This window comes from Dermacentor silvarum, chromosome 10, assembly GCF_013339745.2.
Source record: "Dermacentor silvarum isolate Dsil-2018 chromosome 10, BIME_Dsil_1.4, whole genome shotgun sequence".
Taxonomy (NCBI): domain Eukaryota; kingdom Metazoa; phylum Arthropoda; class Arachnida; order Ixodida; family Ixodidae; genus Dermacentor; species Dermacentor silvarum.
The window spans coordinates 33223454-33240594 of NC_051163.1; the positions used below are offsets into that span (position 1 = coordinate 33223454).

The following is a 17141-nucleotide window of genomic DNA, read 5'->3' on the forward strand; positions in this document are numbered from 1 at the left end:
GATTATCTCGCTGCCTCAAACCGGCGCTCTCACATGCAGATCCGCTGGTAGCCGAGCTAGGCCTAGCGGCTTCGACGTTTGCTCCCAAGGTTCTCGCTGTTCGGTGCCGTTTTTTTCATTGAAGCAATTCGTCACTGTTAGCAATGGCGCCAACTCCGCCTTTATAATCCACACCAATGGCTTTGAATCTTGGAAAGCACGACGTGTTGTATAGTGCCTGTTCCCGAAAGTCAGCTTCGCTTTAGTACAGCAGTGTTATGCGGTGAAGCATACGTGAACTGTTGTGGGTAAGCATACTAAGAGAGGGAAGGGGCAATTGTCACATGACATGGTATGTTTCCCTTAATTATACACTGCGTGCACCCACAATCTCCTAGCACTGTACGCTAGCACTGATGCACCTAATAAGTGTAATGGCAGGACCTCTAGCTATTTCGGACGTGCCTGTGGTGATTTGAGCCCTTGGGGCAGTAAAAGACATGCATTCTTTTTTTTTTTTTTTCGGATGTTGCTGCTAAGGAGTCCGAAAAATCGAACGTTGACTGATATTTGCATTGGATGCGACTGCCTTATAACGATGTCTGGCCGTGCCATTTTCTTCATTACCTCGGCCATTTCTCGTTTGCCGTTTGCACTGTACTCGCTGCATTCCTGTTCCTCCATCTGATGGCCTCTTTCTCCTGGCAGACAAGAACATCCGGCATCGAGCCTGCGCCCTCCAGGACGCGGCCAAAGCGCTCGTAGACACCGAGCTCGACTGGGGTTTCGAGAAGATCTGCCAGGACATTGTCCAGGCCCGTAAGGAAAGAGGCAAGTAGCTTTTCAGTCTTTTGCAAAGTTTTGGAAACCTCCGCTCAAGCACTGCGTTGCTTTATGCTACCAATATGAAAGGAGAGGGAAACCGCTCATCGGTACGATAACTGCACCAAACTCTGCTTTTACTTGAAGGATTCGAAAAACATATTTTAGGTCGGGAGATTCGTGAGGCGACATCCACTAATAGTGAGGCCATTCTAATGATTAGTTAAATGGCCTCATTAGTTGTGTTAAATTCTTAGTTGTGTTAGTTGTGTTAAAGAATAAAAAATAAGGTAGTTGTCGTTGTTGCTTCCTTTCCTCAGGGGAGGGGCCAGTGCCTTATGTACCGAAGAATTACCACGTCGCTCCGCGACCTGCCCCAGTGACCTCCGACACCCAGTACCTGATCTGCCTCAAGTTGAGGCGTCCAATGAAGAGGGAGGCCCCAAGAGGTTCAGTCGGAGACTTCGGGGTATGGTGGTCGTGACTGACGAAGAGGACGCTGCGGAAAACGGCGCGGTCAATGCGACTGCGGAAGACAAGAATGAAATCACTCCTCCCACACAGACGACCACCGCTCAGGATGCTGTGGTGGAGATGGCTGACGCATCGGCACCAGGACAGCCAGTCGTCGTCCAAGCCTTCGTCGACTAGCAAAGGTAATCACCCATTGCAGTGTATGTGTGATCGTGATTGTACAGCCAGGGGCGACGGTGTTATTGCATAGCTTGGGGGTAAGGTTACTGGGTCAATAGTGTTGAGCATTCATGCATTGAATCTGATTGAGTCTGATTGCAGAGACACAGTGCCTAGAGAATGCTTTACCCTTTACTGAAATAATGTTCCTGCGTATTTTTACTAACAAGTGTTGCTAACAGCGAATTAAAATTCGACGGCGTTGGAACGCAAAAACGACCGTGGGGTCATGCATTGGGTGCGCATTAAAGAACCTCAGGTGGTGAAAATTAATTCAGAGTGCCCCACTGCGACATGCCTCATAATCATATCATGATTTTTGCATGTAGTATCCCTGAAGCTAACTTTTAGAAGTTGGAATATTTCGTTCAACATTATACCGTGTGACGGGCAGTGGCTGTTACTGCCTAGGGGTGCACATAAAAGAAATCATAGGCAACATCCATTTTTCTGAGAAATGATTGTTGTGTCACGGAGGCACATGATAATGTGGCAAGTTGTGTAACGTTTTATGGCAGGTGGCTGATAGCCATAGATAAGAGATAACCCTGTTCGCCGAGCATCCGAAGAACTCCCTCGAGCTAGGATGGTGCAAAGCTTTTCAGAGCAGTTTCATGCTATGAAAGTATAGTGGCCAATAATAAGGAAAGGAACATGCATTATCGAGCCCATTTTCTTATTTCTGTGATGCCTGATGCCTGAAACTCTTCCTGAAACCAAATGCATGCTGCATTGTGCGTTGACACAGCAGTTTTGTTGCTTGCGCGGCAGATGCTACTGCAAATTAATATTGATGGCAAAAATATTCTGTGCAGAATGCCACCTTGGCATCTGACAATGGTTTTCAAGCATTTTTACTGGTGTGCTTCATATAAATAAAACTGCAGTGTTGTGATTATTTGGGCATTTCTTGCCAAGCAACCACATGTTTGAGAGGATTTTGGCAAGTGCACAAGATACTAAATTGCTGTCATGATACCATGGGCATGCCTGTGCCAATTAACATTTTTGTCTGCAACCACTTCGACTTATGTGAGATGCAAAACTGCTGCGTCATGATGTGGCCTTATTTTCGTGAAGAGCCAAAGGTACTAGGGCCATACTTTGTCGAGGGTGTGGTGAAATGAAAAAATGCTTGTGTACTTTGATTTGGGCACACGTTAAAGAAAGCCGGGTGGTCAGAATTGATTTGGAGCCCCTCTGGCATGCCCATAATTGGATTGTAGCTTTGGCACGTAAAACCCTAGATTTTTTTTTTTTAATTCGCAAAAGGTTTTGTTAAATTGTTTTCACCATTTGCCATTGGCTTGCACACTGTGGCGCTGCAGTTATTTACAGGATCGGCTGCTCACAGCTACAGGTGACAAGCGGTGAAAAGAATTATTAAAAATAGAGCCCTTGGCCATGTTTATGGTCATCAGGTTTCGGCCAACATTTTGTGGCTGCTGTCAAGTGTTGATCTGTATACACAGGCACACAAAAATTTTCTGCACTAAAACGAAAATTTTGTGAGATGGCACAATGGTTCACATATTCAAAGTGAAGTAAATGCTGGTAATGTGTCCGTGAAGAATGTGCGCTTGCTGGACGTAGTAGTGTAGACTGCTCCGGCCACTTCGTGCTTTGCTGTGTCTGTACTTTTCTCTCCTTTTTTCTTTGTGCAACTGGCTGTTAACACGGCATTTAGAATGTCTGTGCTGAACCTGTTCAGTATGATATTCAGGGTGTCTAGCAAGCGGGGACAAATGGGAGGACAAGGGAATTCTTGGGCAGAAATTCCAGGCATTGCAAGCATTGGCAAACGTAATTGAATTGTCGCACTGGTGTGTGCAAGAAATGAACTGTGCCAGTGAAAATTGCGGGAAATTGACATCAAAATGTACGATGAACCCAGACTGCTTGCTAAATAGACATTTAAACATAAAGCTGTGCCGAGATGTGAAAGTGTTGGCATATTTATTTTTCACATCTAGCACTGCCTTGTAGTCTACGGTCGTTATACTGTTGTTTCCAGATACTAGTAGGCTGAAGTTACTAGCTGTGCATGGTTAAAGGGACCCTAAAGGGAAAAATTATTTGAGCTGCGTTGGTAAATCACCCTTTCACAATACTAAAAAATTGGGGTGTGCGAATACTCAAATATACCACCGAAACAAATTGAATAGTGAACATTCAGATAATCCGATGCGCGAATCAAAAATTCATTGTAGAGACCCACGCTGCGCCGTATGTCGCGTGGGCCGCCGAGCCCCTCGTGCTCAATGCTGTGCAGGCGAGCGCAGAGCATGGGCTGCCCCAGCTTACGCGCTCACAGACTTTGTTGCCTGTGCGAGTGCTTCCGCTTTATGTATGTCCCCTCGTCGGCCCGATACAGGGATTGCACACACGGCACCTGATGGCTGCAATCTGCAGAATGGTTCCGCATTGGCTGGCGCTATCTCTGTCAGTACAAGGTTCATCCAGGCCAATAAGACCAATTGAAACAATAATGCAACATGGGCAGAGGGAACAGCAACAAAATTGGCGTGTGTTTTGGGATGTGCGAAAGGGATGTGTGAAGATCAGGCCAATTAGACGCTGGAAGGCATGCAGATCATGTTGGAAATCATTCCGCGTTGAAAGATTGAGTTGGAATGATTCGGAAATCATTCCACGGGCTTGTCTTTTTCACTGGTACGTATCCATGTATGTGCCAGGATCCATAATTCAAACGAACAAAATTCCTCACTTGCCTGCCTGTCTTTCCTGTGACTCGAGAGGCACTAATAATGGATGTAGCGTTTGTGCCCTCTTCAGTCATGACTTTTGTAAATATCATGAACCCCGGACCCTGCCATTGTGCAACTATCATGTTGGCATGACTCAAGTTGTGGATGCAAAAAGAGAGCTTAGGCGGTATTCTTGGGTAATCACTTTCGGAGACATTTTCACTTTAGCGAGATTTTACGTGACTAGCGCTGGATGTGTTGGCGTCTACGGCGACAGCATTTCTGACACTTGGCCAGTACAGTGCAGTCGGCATTGTACCAGGAACACAGATGCGTCTAGTGCCAGTCACGTGAAATTTAATTGAAGTGGAACTTGACAGATATAGTCCGAGAGAATCTGCAAGGGTCATGTTAGTGGGAAAACTGGGTTTGCTAGACACCCTGAGAGGGCTGCTTGTGCTCGTTTGACCTACTCTAGTGCAGTGGCTCTTGGCAGACCACTTTGCGGACCAGCGTTTAACCGCTGCAGCGTGTCTGCAAGGTGCTTGCGCTTTGGCGAGCGCCCTCTGGCAAGAGCGCCGGCGCGCGATTTTCGCTGTGGCGGTGTTGTGACACGTCTAGTGTGCGGGTGGTGCCCAGGAGGGGAGGCGTCCGGCGGCGACCGGCGGGCATACCCCGTGGTGCGCCGTCGCAAGTCGCTGTGGTTTGGCAGCTACCGTCGCCACGTGACGCGGCACGCCGCTGCTGCTCTGCCCGGCCGCAGAAAGACGCCCGCTGTGATCGGTAGGGGTCTCCCTCAGAACCCTCGTCCCCCAATTTCTCTCTCATGGCTGTGCTTGCACGGTGTCTGGAACGGCGTGGAGTCGGTGTCCTTCCCTGGTGGTGGTCCAGTAGGGGGAAAGTTCTCGACAGAGGAGGCTTGTTTTCTGTTAGAGGCTGTATGAGGTCGTGCGGGGCCACGAAAGAAACCATGGATGACGGGAAAGAAAGGTGCTACAACAAGGCGGGGAGGGGGAAAAAAGGAGAGTTGTCAGTGCAAAATTGCCATCACGAGAGTAATTGGCAGTGCACAGGCAGAATGACACTTGCTTCGAGCTCCGCAACTGCCTGCTGGGGATTGCGACTGCACCAAGTTCTGTGTGGTGGAATCGCATGCCCAGGCAAATGACACCTGTTAATTCATTGATTGGCTGGTGATCCACTACCAAGGTCATTTCGAGGCGAAATCAAAGAAACCTTGCCTTCGCATTCGAGGCAATGGTGTGATATCTTCAAAGCAGGGCTCAAGGATTACTAATGCAGTATGCGTTTTATGCGAATCTGCAACCCCTTGAACAAAAGTGTCGGTCACGCCAGCATCTGCATCCTGTTTAGTTCAGCTCCGGATGCGAGAAAGGAAATTGGATTCGTGGGTGTCACTGAAACTTAGATGAAACTTTGCGCTCGCAGCGATTGTGGTTTCAAGGCTATAGGTCATCTTGAGACCAGACGTGCATTCCGATTCCATTGGCCTGCAGCCCACTAAGCATTGCTCGAGCCTGCAGTTGCACTCTGGCGTGTAGCTTAGGCTGTGTGGAATGCCGTGTTCACAGCACTCAGCAACAATGCACTTTTAGTTGAACTGCTCATTAAGAATGCAGCAAGCACTTTATTGGTTACTGGTTGCGCTCGAGTAAGGCCCGCACCCCAGAACTTGGCAACCCAAAATTTGAAAGAAAGAAAAAGCTTGTCTACTCTTGGATTCTGAGCATATGGCGTGCAATGTCTTCGGGCAGTGTTGTGAAAACCTGGCATATCTAATGCTGTAGATGGCATGGAGAACAACTGTATCCGCGAATGTGCTGCACCAATCGGAGCTTGAGTAGCAGCGGAAGTGCCGGTGTTCAGGGCTAGGTGGGCATGCATGCGTGGAGAAATAAATGCGCCATGAAAACAGTAACATTCGCTGTTTCTGGTACAAAGGTATCGCAGGGGTTACGAACAGCCAGAAAGAGATGACTGAAACAGCGCCCACCCCTGTACAATGGCTGCACCTCTTCAAGATTGCGGGGGGAAAAAGTGCAGCCTTTACATAAGTGTACTATTCAGTAATGCCTCTGGCATCACACTGAGGCATTCTGCATAACACTGCATACTGCATTGGGGGCACCCCTTGCCTGAGCGAAGTGGGCCGTAAATTTATTTTATTTTATTTTCTGGTCAGGCTGAGACAAACCACGCGTATGTTAGGCCTTTTTTGGGGGACTGAGCTCTTTCTTCTGTCGCCTGGCTTGTTGCCTTTTTCAGTTTTGTGCTGCACTGACTGTTCGTAATAACATAACTGTGTTAAATAAAGGATAAAATGGCAAATGTAGCCCTTTCAAGGAATGAAAATCTGGCCATAACCGAGGGACTGTGATGGTGGTCGGTTGTTGGGATGAAGGGCCCTGCGTGTGGGTTCATTGCTATTTTTATCCGGTATATCCACTGATATGTTATAATTTGTTAATTTGAATAAAATCAAACCAACTGCTGAAGTTTCCACACAAATGCTTTTAAAGCATGGGAAACTTGTGGGTATCAAACATTACATTTATGTAAAGGGACTAGGCATACAATCTTGCATTACATATCATTTTATAATGTTCTTGCTTTCTGCTTGGTGCTGCGCATCATATACTGTTGGAATACCTGCATGCATAAGTGATCTCATCTGAGTTTCAGTGAATGTGCACATTTCCCTTTTGTGCTACCTCTGAATAATTTTATTTTATCATGTCTGGGGCAGCAAATAAGCAGCAATAATTATTCTGAAACTGGTAATTGGCCACTAGAACTGGTCACAGATGGATGACCCGAATTTTTGCTTAGCCTCCGAACCTGATCTGTTGGCTGGTCAAGTAGACCTCTTAATGGCTTTATCTGATTCTGCTAACCAGAACTAATATTCTTTGTCTAAATTATAACTGAAATTAGAACTGACTTTCTTGGCCAATCACTAGCGCAGATATCCCTTTCAGTTATATCTCCATAACGTACACTCAACGGGCCGTTTAGAGTTCTTATGATTGCCCTCAAGGGAACAGAGATTAAGCAGTTAGACTCGACAGAAAGTTTAGTTTGAGCCTGCACTCACAATAACCTGCTGCACTGTCTGTTCATTAGTTATCTGCCCGTTGGCAAGCACTACTTGCACACGAAATTGTGGGTCACTGTTTGAGTTATAGTCGGCTGCTCCGTTCTTCGTCAACCAGGCTTGTTTGATCACATTGAAACCACAGTGTCTGCGTCACTTCACAACAGTGTCATAAGTTGGGGCATTGTCTGCACACACTGCCACCAGTTCAGCATGAATTTCCTTGGCATTGTGTCCCTTCAGAAACAAAGATCATTCCTCGCGCTTCAGTTAATTTTCCTGGTGAATGCTGCCATTTTTGTTTCAATGCCCTAGCACTGCTTCGCGATACTATATAGAACAAAATTTTGGCATTCTGTTGAAAGTAGAGACTTGCACTCGTTTTGATGCGCATAATTGTATGCTTGTTCCAAATTTGTGGTACCGATAATACAAACTTTATGAATGAACCCTCGTGGTCTCTAATAGAAATATGTACAGCCTGTTTTCAAACTGAAGCTTTTTTTTTTTTTTGCGCACTCATTTCTTTGCCCAAAAAGGCAATAAAGGAAGCCAGAAGTATGTACAGCTGCTGCAAGTGGCAACTCTGGCAAGCGATGTTGCCAATATTTTGCTTGAAAAGGGAGGTGCTTTATGGCCAAATTTTCACATTTTCATCATTTGCCAACTTCTCCTTCTAGGCACTTTTCTTAAAAAAAAAAAAAAGTCTTGTCTTCCTGCATGAATGTTCGGGGATTACCTGCATGAATGTGGAATTTGTTGCAGCAACTTTTTTGGTCTGAACCAAGAAATTTCCAGTTTTCCCCAGTAATAGTTCGTTGCCAGGCACAGTAAAAGCTAAAGCTGTAAAATAGTTGTCTCGTGCCATGTAGCTTTTCTGTTGTCGCAAATCTTTTTTAAGCTTAGCGTGTATTGTCTTGGCGTTGTGGCTTAATGCAGTGGCGTGGCATAACAACTTCGAATTCGGTGCAGATAAAGTTGCGTCTAGGAGTTCAACGAAGCGGCGGCGGTCATCTTCGGACGGAACGGGAAAGAACTGCAACACGTCACAACCAGCTGCCAAGATTACGGCGAAGGACAAGTCACTTTCGACGGAAACTAGGCAGGAAGCTACACCCACGTCGACAAAGGAAGCTAGCCCCGACGCTGCTGAGTCCAGCAAAGCCCGGCAGGAAAAGGTGAGCAGAATGCTTTCACATTCTTGGCACTTGATGGCAAATTGATGCACTTCACTTGATAGAAGTGTGGGATTGGGCCGTGTTCTGGAACGATTGCCTCAGGGAGCATTGCAGCACCTTTCGGTTGCTCGATCTCTCGGTAAGTTTTGTGATGCTGCTGCTACCACGAGTGCCGTGGTTCTTGGGGGATTGGGCTTAGAAACTGGTTAGAAGCGCATGGTTTGCTGAGCTTGGCAACTGGCTTGGCTTTTTGTCCTGCTTTAGCAGAAGTGGTCATCACTACTCAGTAAAATCGGCACTCAGAAATGTTCGGCTGGGCTTGTAAGAGTTCTATTTCATGGAACTTAATTCTTTCTTCTGGAAAGAACGTTTTTACATCATTTGCTGTTATTCACTCTCTCTCTATTGAAACAATGACGTCGGCAGTTCTAATCAGTATCGCCAAATGCTTGAGAGGGGGGGGACGTCCATTGTTTTGACCTGCTTCACACAGATTGGTGACCGCAATGTTGTCAAGAGGTTGCCGCAAGTTTATTTTTTAAATACAGCCTACTTTTTAAAAATTTTCTGTGAAATGCACGATTCGACCTTTTTAAATGCATTATTCGAGGAGGCGGACATTACTTGCACAGAAAATTGCACCGTCCAGGTAGCACTGTCACCGGTTAATACCATCCAAAAATACTAGGGGAAGGCTTTCGGGAAACTGAAATGGGAGGTTATTAATTAGCCATCTAATTAATTTTATTTTAATTTTAATTAGCAATCTAGACATTGCAATTTGTTGTGCAAGTAATGTCCACCTTTTCAGGTACTTCACCTGAACCAGCCAAATTGTACTCTTTCATAATTGATTGAAAATTATGTAAACTCAAAGAAATGCATTATCTAAAGGTAATATAAGGGCCCACTAAAGTATTCTGCATCTGTGGCTACTACTGTGCTGTGGTTTAACACAGGACTGAACAGTTTTAGTCTTGTCATTACATTTCACCTTTTGAGTGACTTGCTTTATAGGGATGCTTTGTCTTCACTAGCAACTGGGCAATGCTGTCAGTCATTTGTTCATTTTTTATTTGTTCATTGCAGGCAGCACTAGCAGAAGAAAGTCGAGCTGGCAATGCGACAGAGAATGCATCCTCTGTTGAAGGTGAGATTTCCTCATTGTGGTCGAATAGCAATATTATCTAGCTGGAGCAGAACTTCGCATTTGCTCACCTATTTTCCATCTGCAGTATAAAAAAACCTACGACAAAGTGGTGTAATTTGAAAAGCCGAAGCAAACACTTTGAAAAAGGCCCCTCAGACAGTGGTATTTCACAGGAATGCCAGTATGATTGATGACACAGCCAATGTTTTACTCCTGAATACCAAATTACTTTCACTGTTTGCTCCTGAAAAATAATGTTTTTCTTTACCCTTGAAAATAAGACATGTTCACTGGACGTGGGTCACGGCGGGTATTCCCCCTGTGCAGCTGTGCAGGTCTTTCCTGCAACGCGAAAGCGACATCTTTGCTTAAGATCAACGGAAAAGAAATATTCTTGTTGCTTCTGGTTAAACGGTCTGTGGCATCACCTCTCTGCAAGGAAGTTTCCGTGGGGCACAACTCACCGGTGGGTCATCACGCACAGGAATGGTGACTTCCAAAAAAACACGCAGAGAAAACGCTTCGATTTACTATTGGAAGGGTAGTCGTCACGCTAACCAGTGTGGCATGTCTGTTTGTCCGGACTATGACAGACAATGTAATTTACGGACTATTCAAAAATACTTAAACGGGAGAGAACAGTAACAAAAGTCAGAAAACGGCAACAAAGTCAGAAATAAAACATGGTAGTAAAACAGTTAGGGCTCAAATCTGATTCCAGCTGTGTGCATTTATGTCAGGGTGTTGTTCATTGACTCAATGTGTTGAAACTCTCTCTCAAACTGCTTCAGTGTGTTGTTCTTATCTAAATGGTGCTGGCCCGGCAGAGCCCGCCGCAACGCCGCAGGTGCTACAGTTGAACCGCGGCTGGCTGGAGGAACTGGAGGACAGGACAGTGAACCAGACCGAAGGTGCGACTGTGGAGCAGCTTGAACGACTGCATTGCGCTTTGCTCAACGTTGTGCGCCGTCACCGGCGCTCCTGGGACCGTAATGTCATGCTCCTGGTAGGTGGCGCACTTCCCTTTTTGTTTCCTTTCAACTGGCTTATTTCTTATAAGGGTACCACACGGGCACTTCAGATCATAATCAAGACTCATTGGGCCAAAATTTCTAGACCATGGTGGTGTCCCCTCCGCAGCTTGTGCAAAGGCTCCAATCAAGACTGAGATATTCAATCCCATTCGGGCTCGAAAGTGCATTTGATGTTGTACATTACTGTATTTTTGCACTTATAACCCGCACCAAAATTGAAAAAAAAAAAAAAAAAAACTTGGAGGACGCTTAAGCTTCGCTTTTAAGAGTGGAACGCGATAGCAGTCAAAGACTCCTGACTGTTGCTCATGCCTCCTGTCAACTGCAACTTGTGTAACCGTAATGTTTACCTGCAAACGCTGTGCACGAAGGCATGCTTTCTGGTTCTTTTTTTTTTTTTTTTTCCCCGCACGGTGGGCGCGCGCGCTGCGGATGCGAGCGCCATCTGGATGGTGTTGCAAGGAACCGAGTGGGACGCGTCGCTCCCATTAAGACCGACCTCAAAACGGCAGCTAGAACGGGAATTTCTGTTTGAGTTTCCGCGTAACAGAATTATGTTACCTCGTATATTCAAATTACAATCCGAAGCTATCATGTCGGTATGTTGTAAATCGTACTTTACGAGTTTTCTGACGCATTTTACTTTGAGAAATTAGTTTAGTAACGCCTATGCACCACGCAGAGGGCCTGCGTGTTTCGGGATGCGTGGTTCAGGGTGATTTTTCTCTAACAGACAATGCCACTGGCACTGGATTTTCTGCGACACGAGGCCCTTAATGCTGTCAGGTTAAAAATTTATCAGTAAAATGGAGGTACAGGTTATATGCAAATTTCGCCTTGAAGTGTGGCTTCACGGCAACGTGTGTCATGCTGCCGTGAAGCCACACCTCAAGGCAAGGTTCTCCACCATTCAGTTTCTTTATTGTCCTGGTAATCCCACTTTCTCCCTGCCCCTATGTGTTGAAGCTCCTTTCTCCCCTCTTCCACGTGCGCCCATTCTTCTCTTTATGGGTCACCATTTTGTGTTTAGTAGTTAGTGAATAGCGTACGCTGCGCTGGCAAGCTCGAATGTCACCCTTTTCCACGGTCTCCTCGGTCTGCACAAAGTGCTTTGCAACACGGTGGTGAGCCAAATATTTGTTGAGATTTTCGGCGTGGTCGCGTTTGCTCCGTGGCCCTTGCCCATGCAAGGGCGGCTCCGTCCGCGCTGTCATTCGCTGTAGTGTGAGTGCTAGTTGCGATTTGATCCGAATCGCGTCACACATCTCATGGCCGTTTAGTCCACATTAACGTTGGCTGTGTGAATCCTAGTTTTGTCAGCATCGCCTAAGAAAATGGGGAACCGAGCCGTCCGCCGAAGGTACGTGGACGAGTCGTGCATCCGCGAGTGGAGTCTGTTTCTGCAAAGGTCTGAGCTTTGCTGTATGCAGTTGTTTCCGTGGATTGTACGTGCGGGTATTTTCTTTCCCCTTCTTTCTGGGCTGTCGTAATTGGGGGTGCTGGGTTACACGCAGTGGCGGGTTGTACGTGCAAAAATACGGTACTCGATTTCAACTGCACACTGTGCCAGTATGAAAGGGGAGCCCCAGGTTTGCACTTAAAGCCAGTACTTCTGCTTGTTCCTGTACTGAAGTTCACAAATGTGGAACAGATAGCAGTGAGTGCAATTCTCAATTGCACTTTTCAGGTACTGGTATTTGAACACTCCCTTTCACATCTGTGACTCGTGCACATTTGCAGAGTGTTTTAAAGGGAGCATAAGAGAGCACATGCCACCATTACCATTGGCTGCACGAGCTGGGGCTTGTTGTTTGCATAGCGGTTTGGTCGCCTGCTGCAAGCCATCTGTGGATTCAGCGTTGGCCTACTTTGTGTTCTAGATCTCTCTACTGTTCTAGCTCAACTCTAGGTTTTAAAACAAAACTTTCTTTGCCTCTTGCCTCCACTTCGCGGGTTCTCGCTGCCACCTTGTCGAGGAGACGGAAGCCCACTATTCACTACCCTTGCCACTGTGCAACGGGATAGCGCCATAGGTGGCGCCGCAGTTGCTTGTTGTAGCTTTCGGTTTCTTGAGGTGTGGTGCCATTTCTTGTGGTGTGGTGCATTGGGGTGCGGTGAGCACCGAGGTGCTAACAAGTACTTTGCGAGAAACTTTGTGCAGTGAAAGTGAGTTCGGGTTGGTGTGTAATGTGTGCGATAGGGTGGTTCTGGTTGGCAACATTGGAGTGCCACATGTTCATGTAGAGTGAAGCGTTTCCAGATGAAAACGCCTCCAACTTCGTTGTGCGGTCTACTTGCAAATCGTTTCTAAACATAACCAGCACTTCTTCCAAATGCCTGTTAAACCTTTGCTTGCTGAACTGATTCCTACAACGCATGGGATGCGTACAGGTCAGCCACTGGAGGATGTAGCAATAAAAAAAAAATTGACAGCAATCAATTGGGGAGAAAATTTGGGTGTTAACTCAGTTTTTAAATTGTCCCATTCAAATTTTCTTGCACTTGAAATTCATGGTAGCTTGTGAATGCTTGTTTTGTTCAAATTGAAAATAAATTCCTGGAATTGAATCAAATTGCCTTGGTCTGCCTACTTACAGGAGATGGCCCAACAGCTGGATTCCTTCAGAAGCCTATTAAGCTGCCAAACACGGACATAGCAACGGCTCAAGCAATCTCACTGCCGACTTGTATTTAATGCTAACTGGTGCGAGAGAGAGAGAATGGACTGCCGTAGCGCAAGCCTGTCGCGACGAAGCTACAGACAACCCACTACCACCTCAGCACTGCCAAACCAACGGGTCCACGTGCGCCGATCATCAAGCAGACAAATGCAGCAAGATGCGTGACGACACATTCTTGCAGTTCAAGACCACATCGTTTCTTCTCCTGAACTGATGCCTTTTTAGTACACTGCCCTGGCCGTCGAGAATCTTCCTTTTCTCTCCGGTACGATGCAGGTGGACAATATTAAAAACTCTGTTGTAGTTCTTTTTCTTTCCCCCAACACAATGTTTGTGTGTGTGTGTGTGTGTTTGTGATGGCACCTGGGAGCCTTTTCCTTCTGTGGTGCATGCCATATCTGTCGTGGTCGTGTGTTGACGAGAAGCCATCACATTTTCACTGTCGTCTCAATCTTTTTTGCTAGCCTTATGCCTGTGCTGCGACCTGAAAGTTTGCCTCGACTCTCGACAATAAAGTGGACGCAGCCGAGTGGTTGGGCGCTGTCATTATGGCCAGATAAAAAACGAAGTGTGCTGAGGCTCTGCTGTCCATGCTCCTATGTCAGTGGGGCTTGGCTTTAGTGACTTGTTGCCGCCATAGTGGCACCTCGTCAAACATCTCTGAACTGGGGATATATCGTAAACTGATTTCTCTGGTGAACAAGCGGGTCTTTCCTTCGGGACGCCTCATACAGGGTTCGAGCTGGAGTGCCCATTACAGGCATTGGAGAGCAGCCGGCTGAGCTGTATGTAAGGTCTTGAAATGGTAGTCCTAGGCTTGTGCGGCTATATTGAGTGCCTATTTTGCTTCTTTTTTTTTTTCTTCAGCACTTATCCTGTGTTGGGCACCACGTTGTATTGGGGAGGAGGGTTAAACAGTTGCTGCGGAATAACGTGACAAATGATGCACATCAGGAAGACTTAATGGCGTACACAAAGATCACATGAAAGAACACGAGAACCTGGATTCTCCTATGTGATCATCTTCGTTTTCGTTGTTATGTCTTCCCTATACATGAATGAACTAACCTGGCAAAGAATTCCATTAATTAATGCATGCCATGATTGATGCTCTTAGACATCAACCTGCAACCGGAGCTACTGATTTGGACCGGCCCGACCGCTTAGCGTTGTTTTCACTGCATGCTGAACTGATTGGCAGGCCGTAGCGGGAGCACAGTTGTTTTTCTGTGTCGTGTCCGTGCCTGTTGATGAAATGTGTTGTTTGCTCAACATAGTGTCGTTTTTAGATACTAGTATACACTTCATAGATGCCTTTGGTACGAACGCTTAGTTTACCGGACTTGTCTTGGCTGTGATTTTGATGTGAAATTCATGCTGGAACGAGTGCGTTGTCATGCCTGGATGTTCACTCGGTGTAGAGAAGCAACTAGTTGGGCGCACCTGTTTGTTGTTTGACAGCTAGAGTTCCGTGCATTGGTGGCACTCTGGATGTCAAGGCAGTAAAAGAAAGCCCGTTCTGGTACATGCTCCATGTGTGAAGTTCTGCAAATGCTGTTTGGCATCGATTTCGTTGTGGGGAGGTATGCTGACTGCGCTTAGGTTCGGTTATGTGATGGTTATTTTCTGTGGCAAGCGTACGTAGTGAAAAATTTTGCACCCTCAAAGGTAGGAGTGTTAGCCATGTGGTGAATCAACTGCACCCTTAAGGATGTAAAAAGATCAAGGGGTGCATTTGATTTATCCCGTGGCTGACATTTCTGCCCTTAAGGGTGCAACGTTTTTGTGTACACCTTGGCATGGAATAGTCACGAGGGAAAAATGTCGCCAACACGCTAGTATGCCCTTGTTTCCGGCCTGAAAGGTAGTGAATGTCCCGAGAGGATATTGAATGGTGCGTCCCTAGTGTATTCAAGTAAGTTTGGTGCTAAATTTAATGTGTGGGAAATAACTTTTTCTCACAAAATGTTGGGCAAGGCTTTTTGTTCTTTTTTTTTTTTTTTTTAAGTGAACAGTCAAAGCAAGAGCTCTCGTGGGGATTCCATGATGGTTCATATGAAGTTGCTACCTGGTATCAATCATCATGGTATGCTTGATGGTTGTTTATGGTAATAACTATGATGAAAGTGTGCATGTCTAGAATAGGGTTATGATGCACATCTGGGTACAGAGCAAATAGAACCGATAGCATGTGCACTGGTGCTTAAATGAATGGGCTGTGAAACTCGCCCACCACTGTGCATTCGCGGAATATGCGGTGGGGCAGCATTTACAGCTGCACAGGCGGGCAAACGTTCCGAGTGTGTTTTTGGCCTTGGCATGCATGTTGTCAATATTATTTTTTTGCTACATTATTGTTTTCACGCACTTTCGCATTTAGAAGTGGCACACTCACTTGTATTGCTAGTGCTTCTGGATGGGGATTTTTCTTAAAATATTTTTTGTGTCGAGATGAGCTGAGTGCATTCCTCACTTTTTTTGATCTTCAGCCCTCTGGACACTATTCGTTTTGTAGGTCTGTTCATGTTTCTGTGAAAGGCTCTTATGAAAATGTAGACTGTTTCTTATGTGGCAACTGTTTCGTTTTGTAATTTGCAAAGACAACTTATTTCTGCTGTGCATTAGCATGGTTACGTTGTTGCAGCCTGTTTGGTTTAAAGTTTCAAAAGGGAAACAAGTTCTCTCCTTTTTTTTTTTTTTTTTAACTTTCGGAGACTTGATTTCTTTTGATTGTTAAGTACTTCATTTATTTTTGGTCAGACATTTTGTGTCGATGCCAAAGAGAATAAACACGTAATGTAAAGTTACCATTCTGCAACACTAAGAGATTTGCTGCTACACCAGCCACACGTAGCATGCTTTGTGATAGGACTGACGGTATGTAAACTTAGTGCTGTAAATTGTTACTCAAAGGTGATGTTGTGAATTTCGTAGTCTCGGGGAGGCTGCGTACTGTACCTTTCCAATATCATTTTAAACTATTTCACTTACATTCACTAGAGTTGCAATTCACTCCTCCAAGAGCACTTTGTTGCGCCAAGAGAAGTGAAGTGCCTCCATTCCCGGGCACTATCACTGGCTGCAGTTCTGCAACAGAATGCCCGTTAAGGCTAATTTAAACACTCGCATGCAGGAACTGCTTTTCCTTCGCCCTGTATAAAGCCTCCCAGCCTGTGTTACGGATGCGAAAACTGAAGCCCCACAGGCAAGCCATTTGTGGTTGCGAGTGGTGTACTGATGCCCGGCAGTAAACGACCTTCTGCGTGTGTCACACGAAGTGGAATCGAAGGGCCAAGAGCGTTATCCGCACATGCGAATTCTTGTGGGCTTTAAGGTTTAAACACTGCCACGAACTTATTGAGCCAACAACATTGGTAATGTTCAAATGCTGCTGGGAACAGTGGTCAGGGAAATGGTGCCACTGCCAGTACTGCCATTTGATAGGGCCGTCTACCTCGTGTTGCGAATTAAAAGGTGAATAAAGAAATTGAATCTTGTACGTGCGCAAGTTTTTCTCAATCTTCAAGATCATGCGACTATGTGCAGTGAATCGACGGGCCAGCACAGACTAAGGAAGTCGGAGACAGTGCCTTGGGGTTTATTCCATCTTTAGGAACTAACTGTTCATTGCAAACTCAGTTTTTGAATATCAGTATTGCTGCTGAATTGTGAGGGTTTCACATGTTGCGATTTGATACAAGGTTCCAGAATTCTATGGTGCCAGTAGATGTGGGAATGCAAAGTACAGCTTTGGGCTAGTGTGTTTGGTCATGTTAACATG

The 17141-nt window shown here is 45.9% G+C and overlaps 1 protein-coding gene across 1 annotated transcript in view; it reads left to right on the plus strand.

Moving 5' to 3' along the window:
* LOC119465878 (ATPase family AAA domain-containing protein 2-like) overlaps window positions 1-16859 on the plus strand; it is a 62807-nt gene extending 45948 nt beyond the window's left edge. Inside the window, 9 exon segments of the mRNA XM_049657864.1 lie at window positions 688-810; window positions 1122-1192; window positions 1195-1451; window positions 2823-2854; window positions 4842-4985; window positions 8290-8495; window positions 9585-9645; window positions 10473-10651; window positions 13277-16859. Coding sequence (XP_049513821.1) covers window positions 688-810; window positions 1122-1192; window positions 1195-1451; window positions 2823-2854; window positions 4842-4985; window positions 8290-8495; window positions 9585-9645; window positions 10473-10651; window positions 13277-13336 — 1133 coding nt within the window. The 3' untranslated portion in view covers window positions 13337-16859.
* The last annotated feature ends 282 nt before the right edge of the window (window positions 16860-17141 follow it).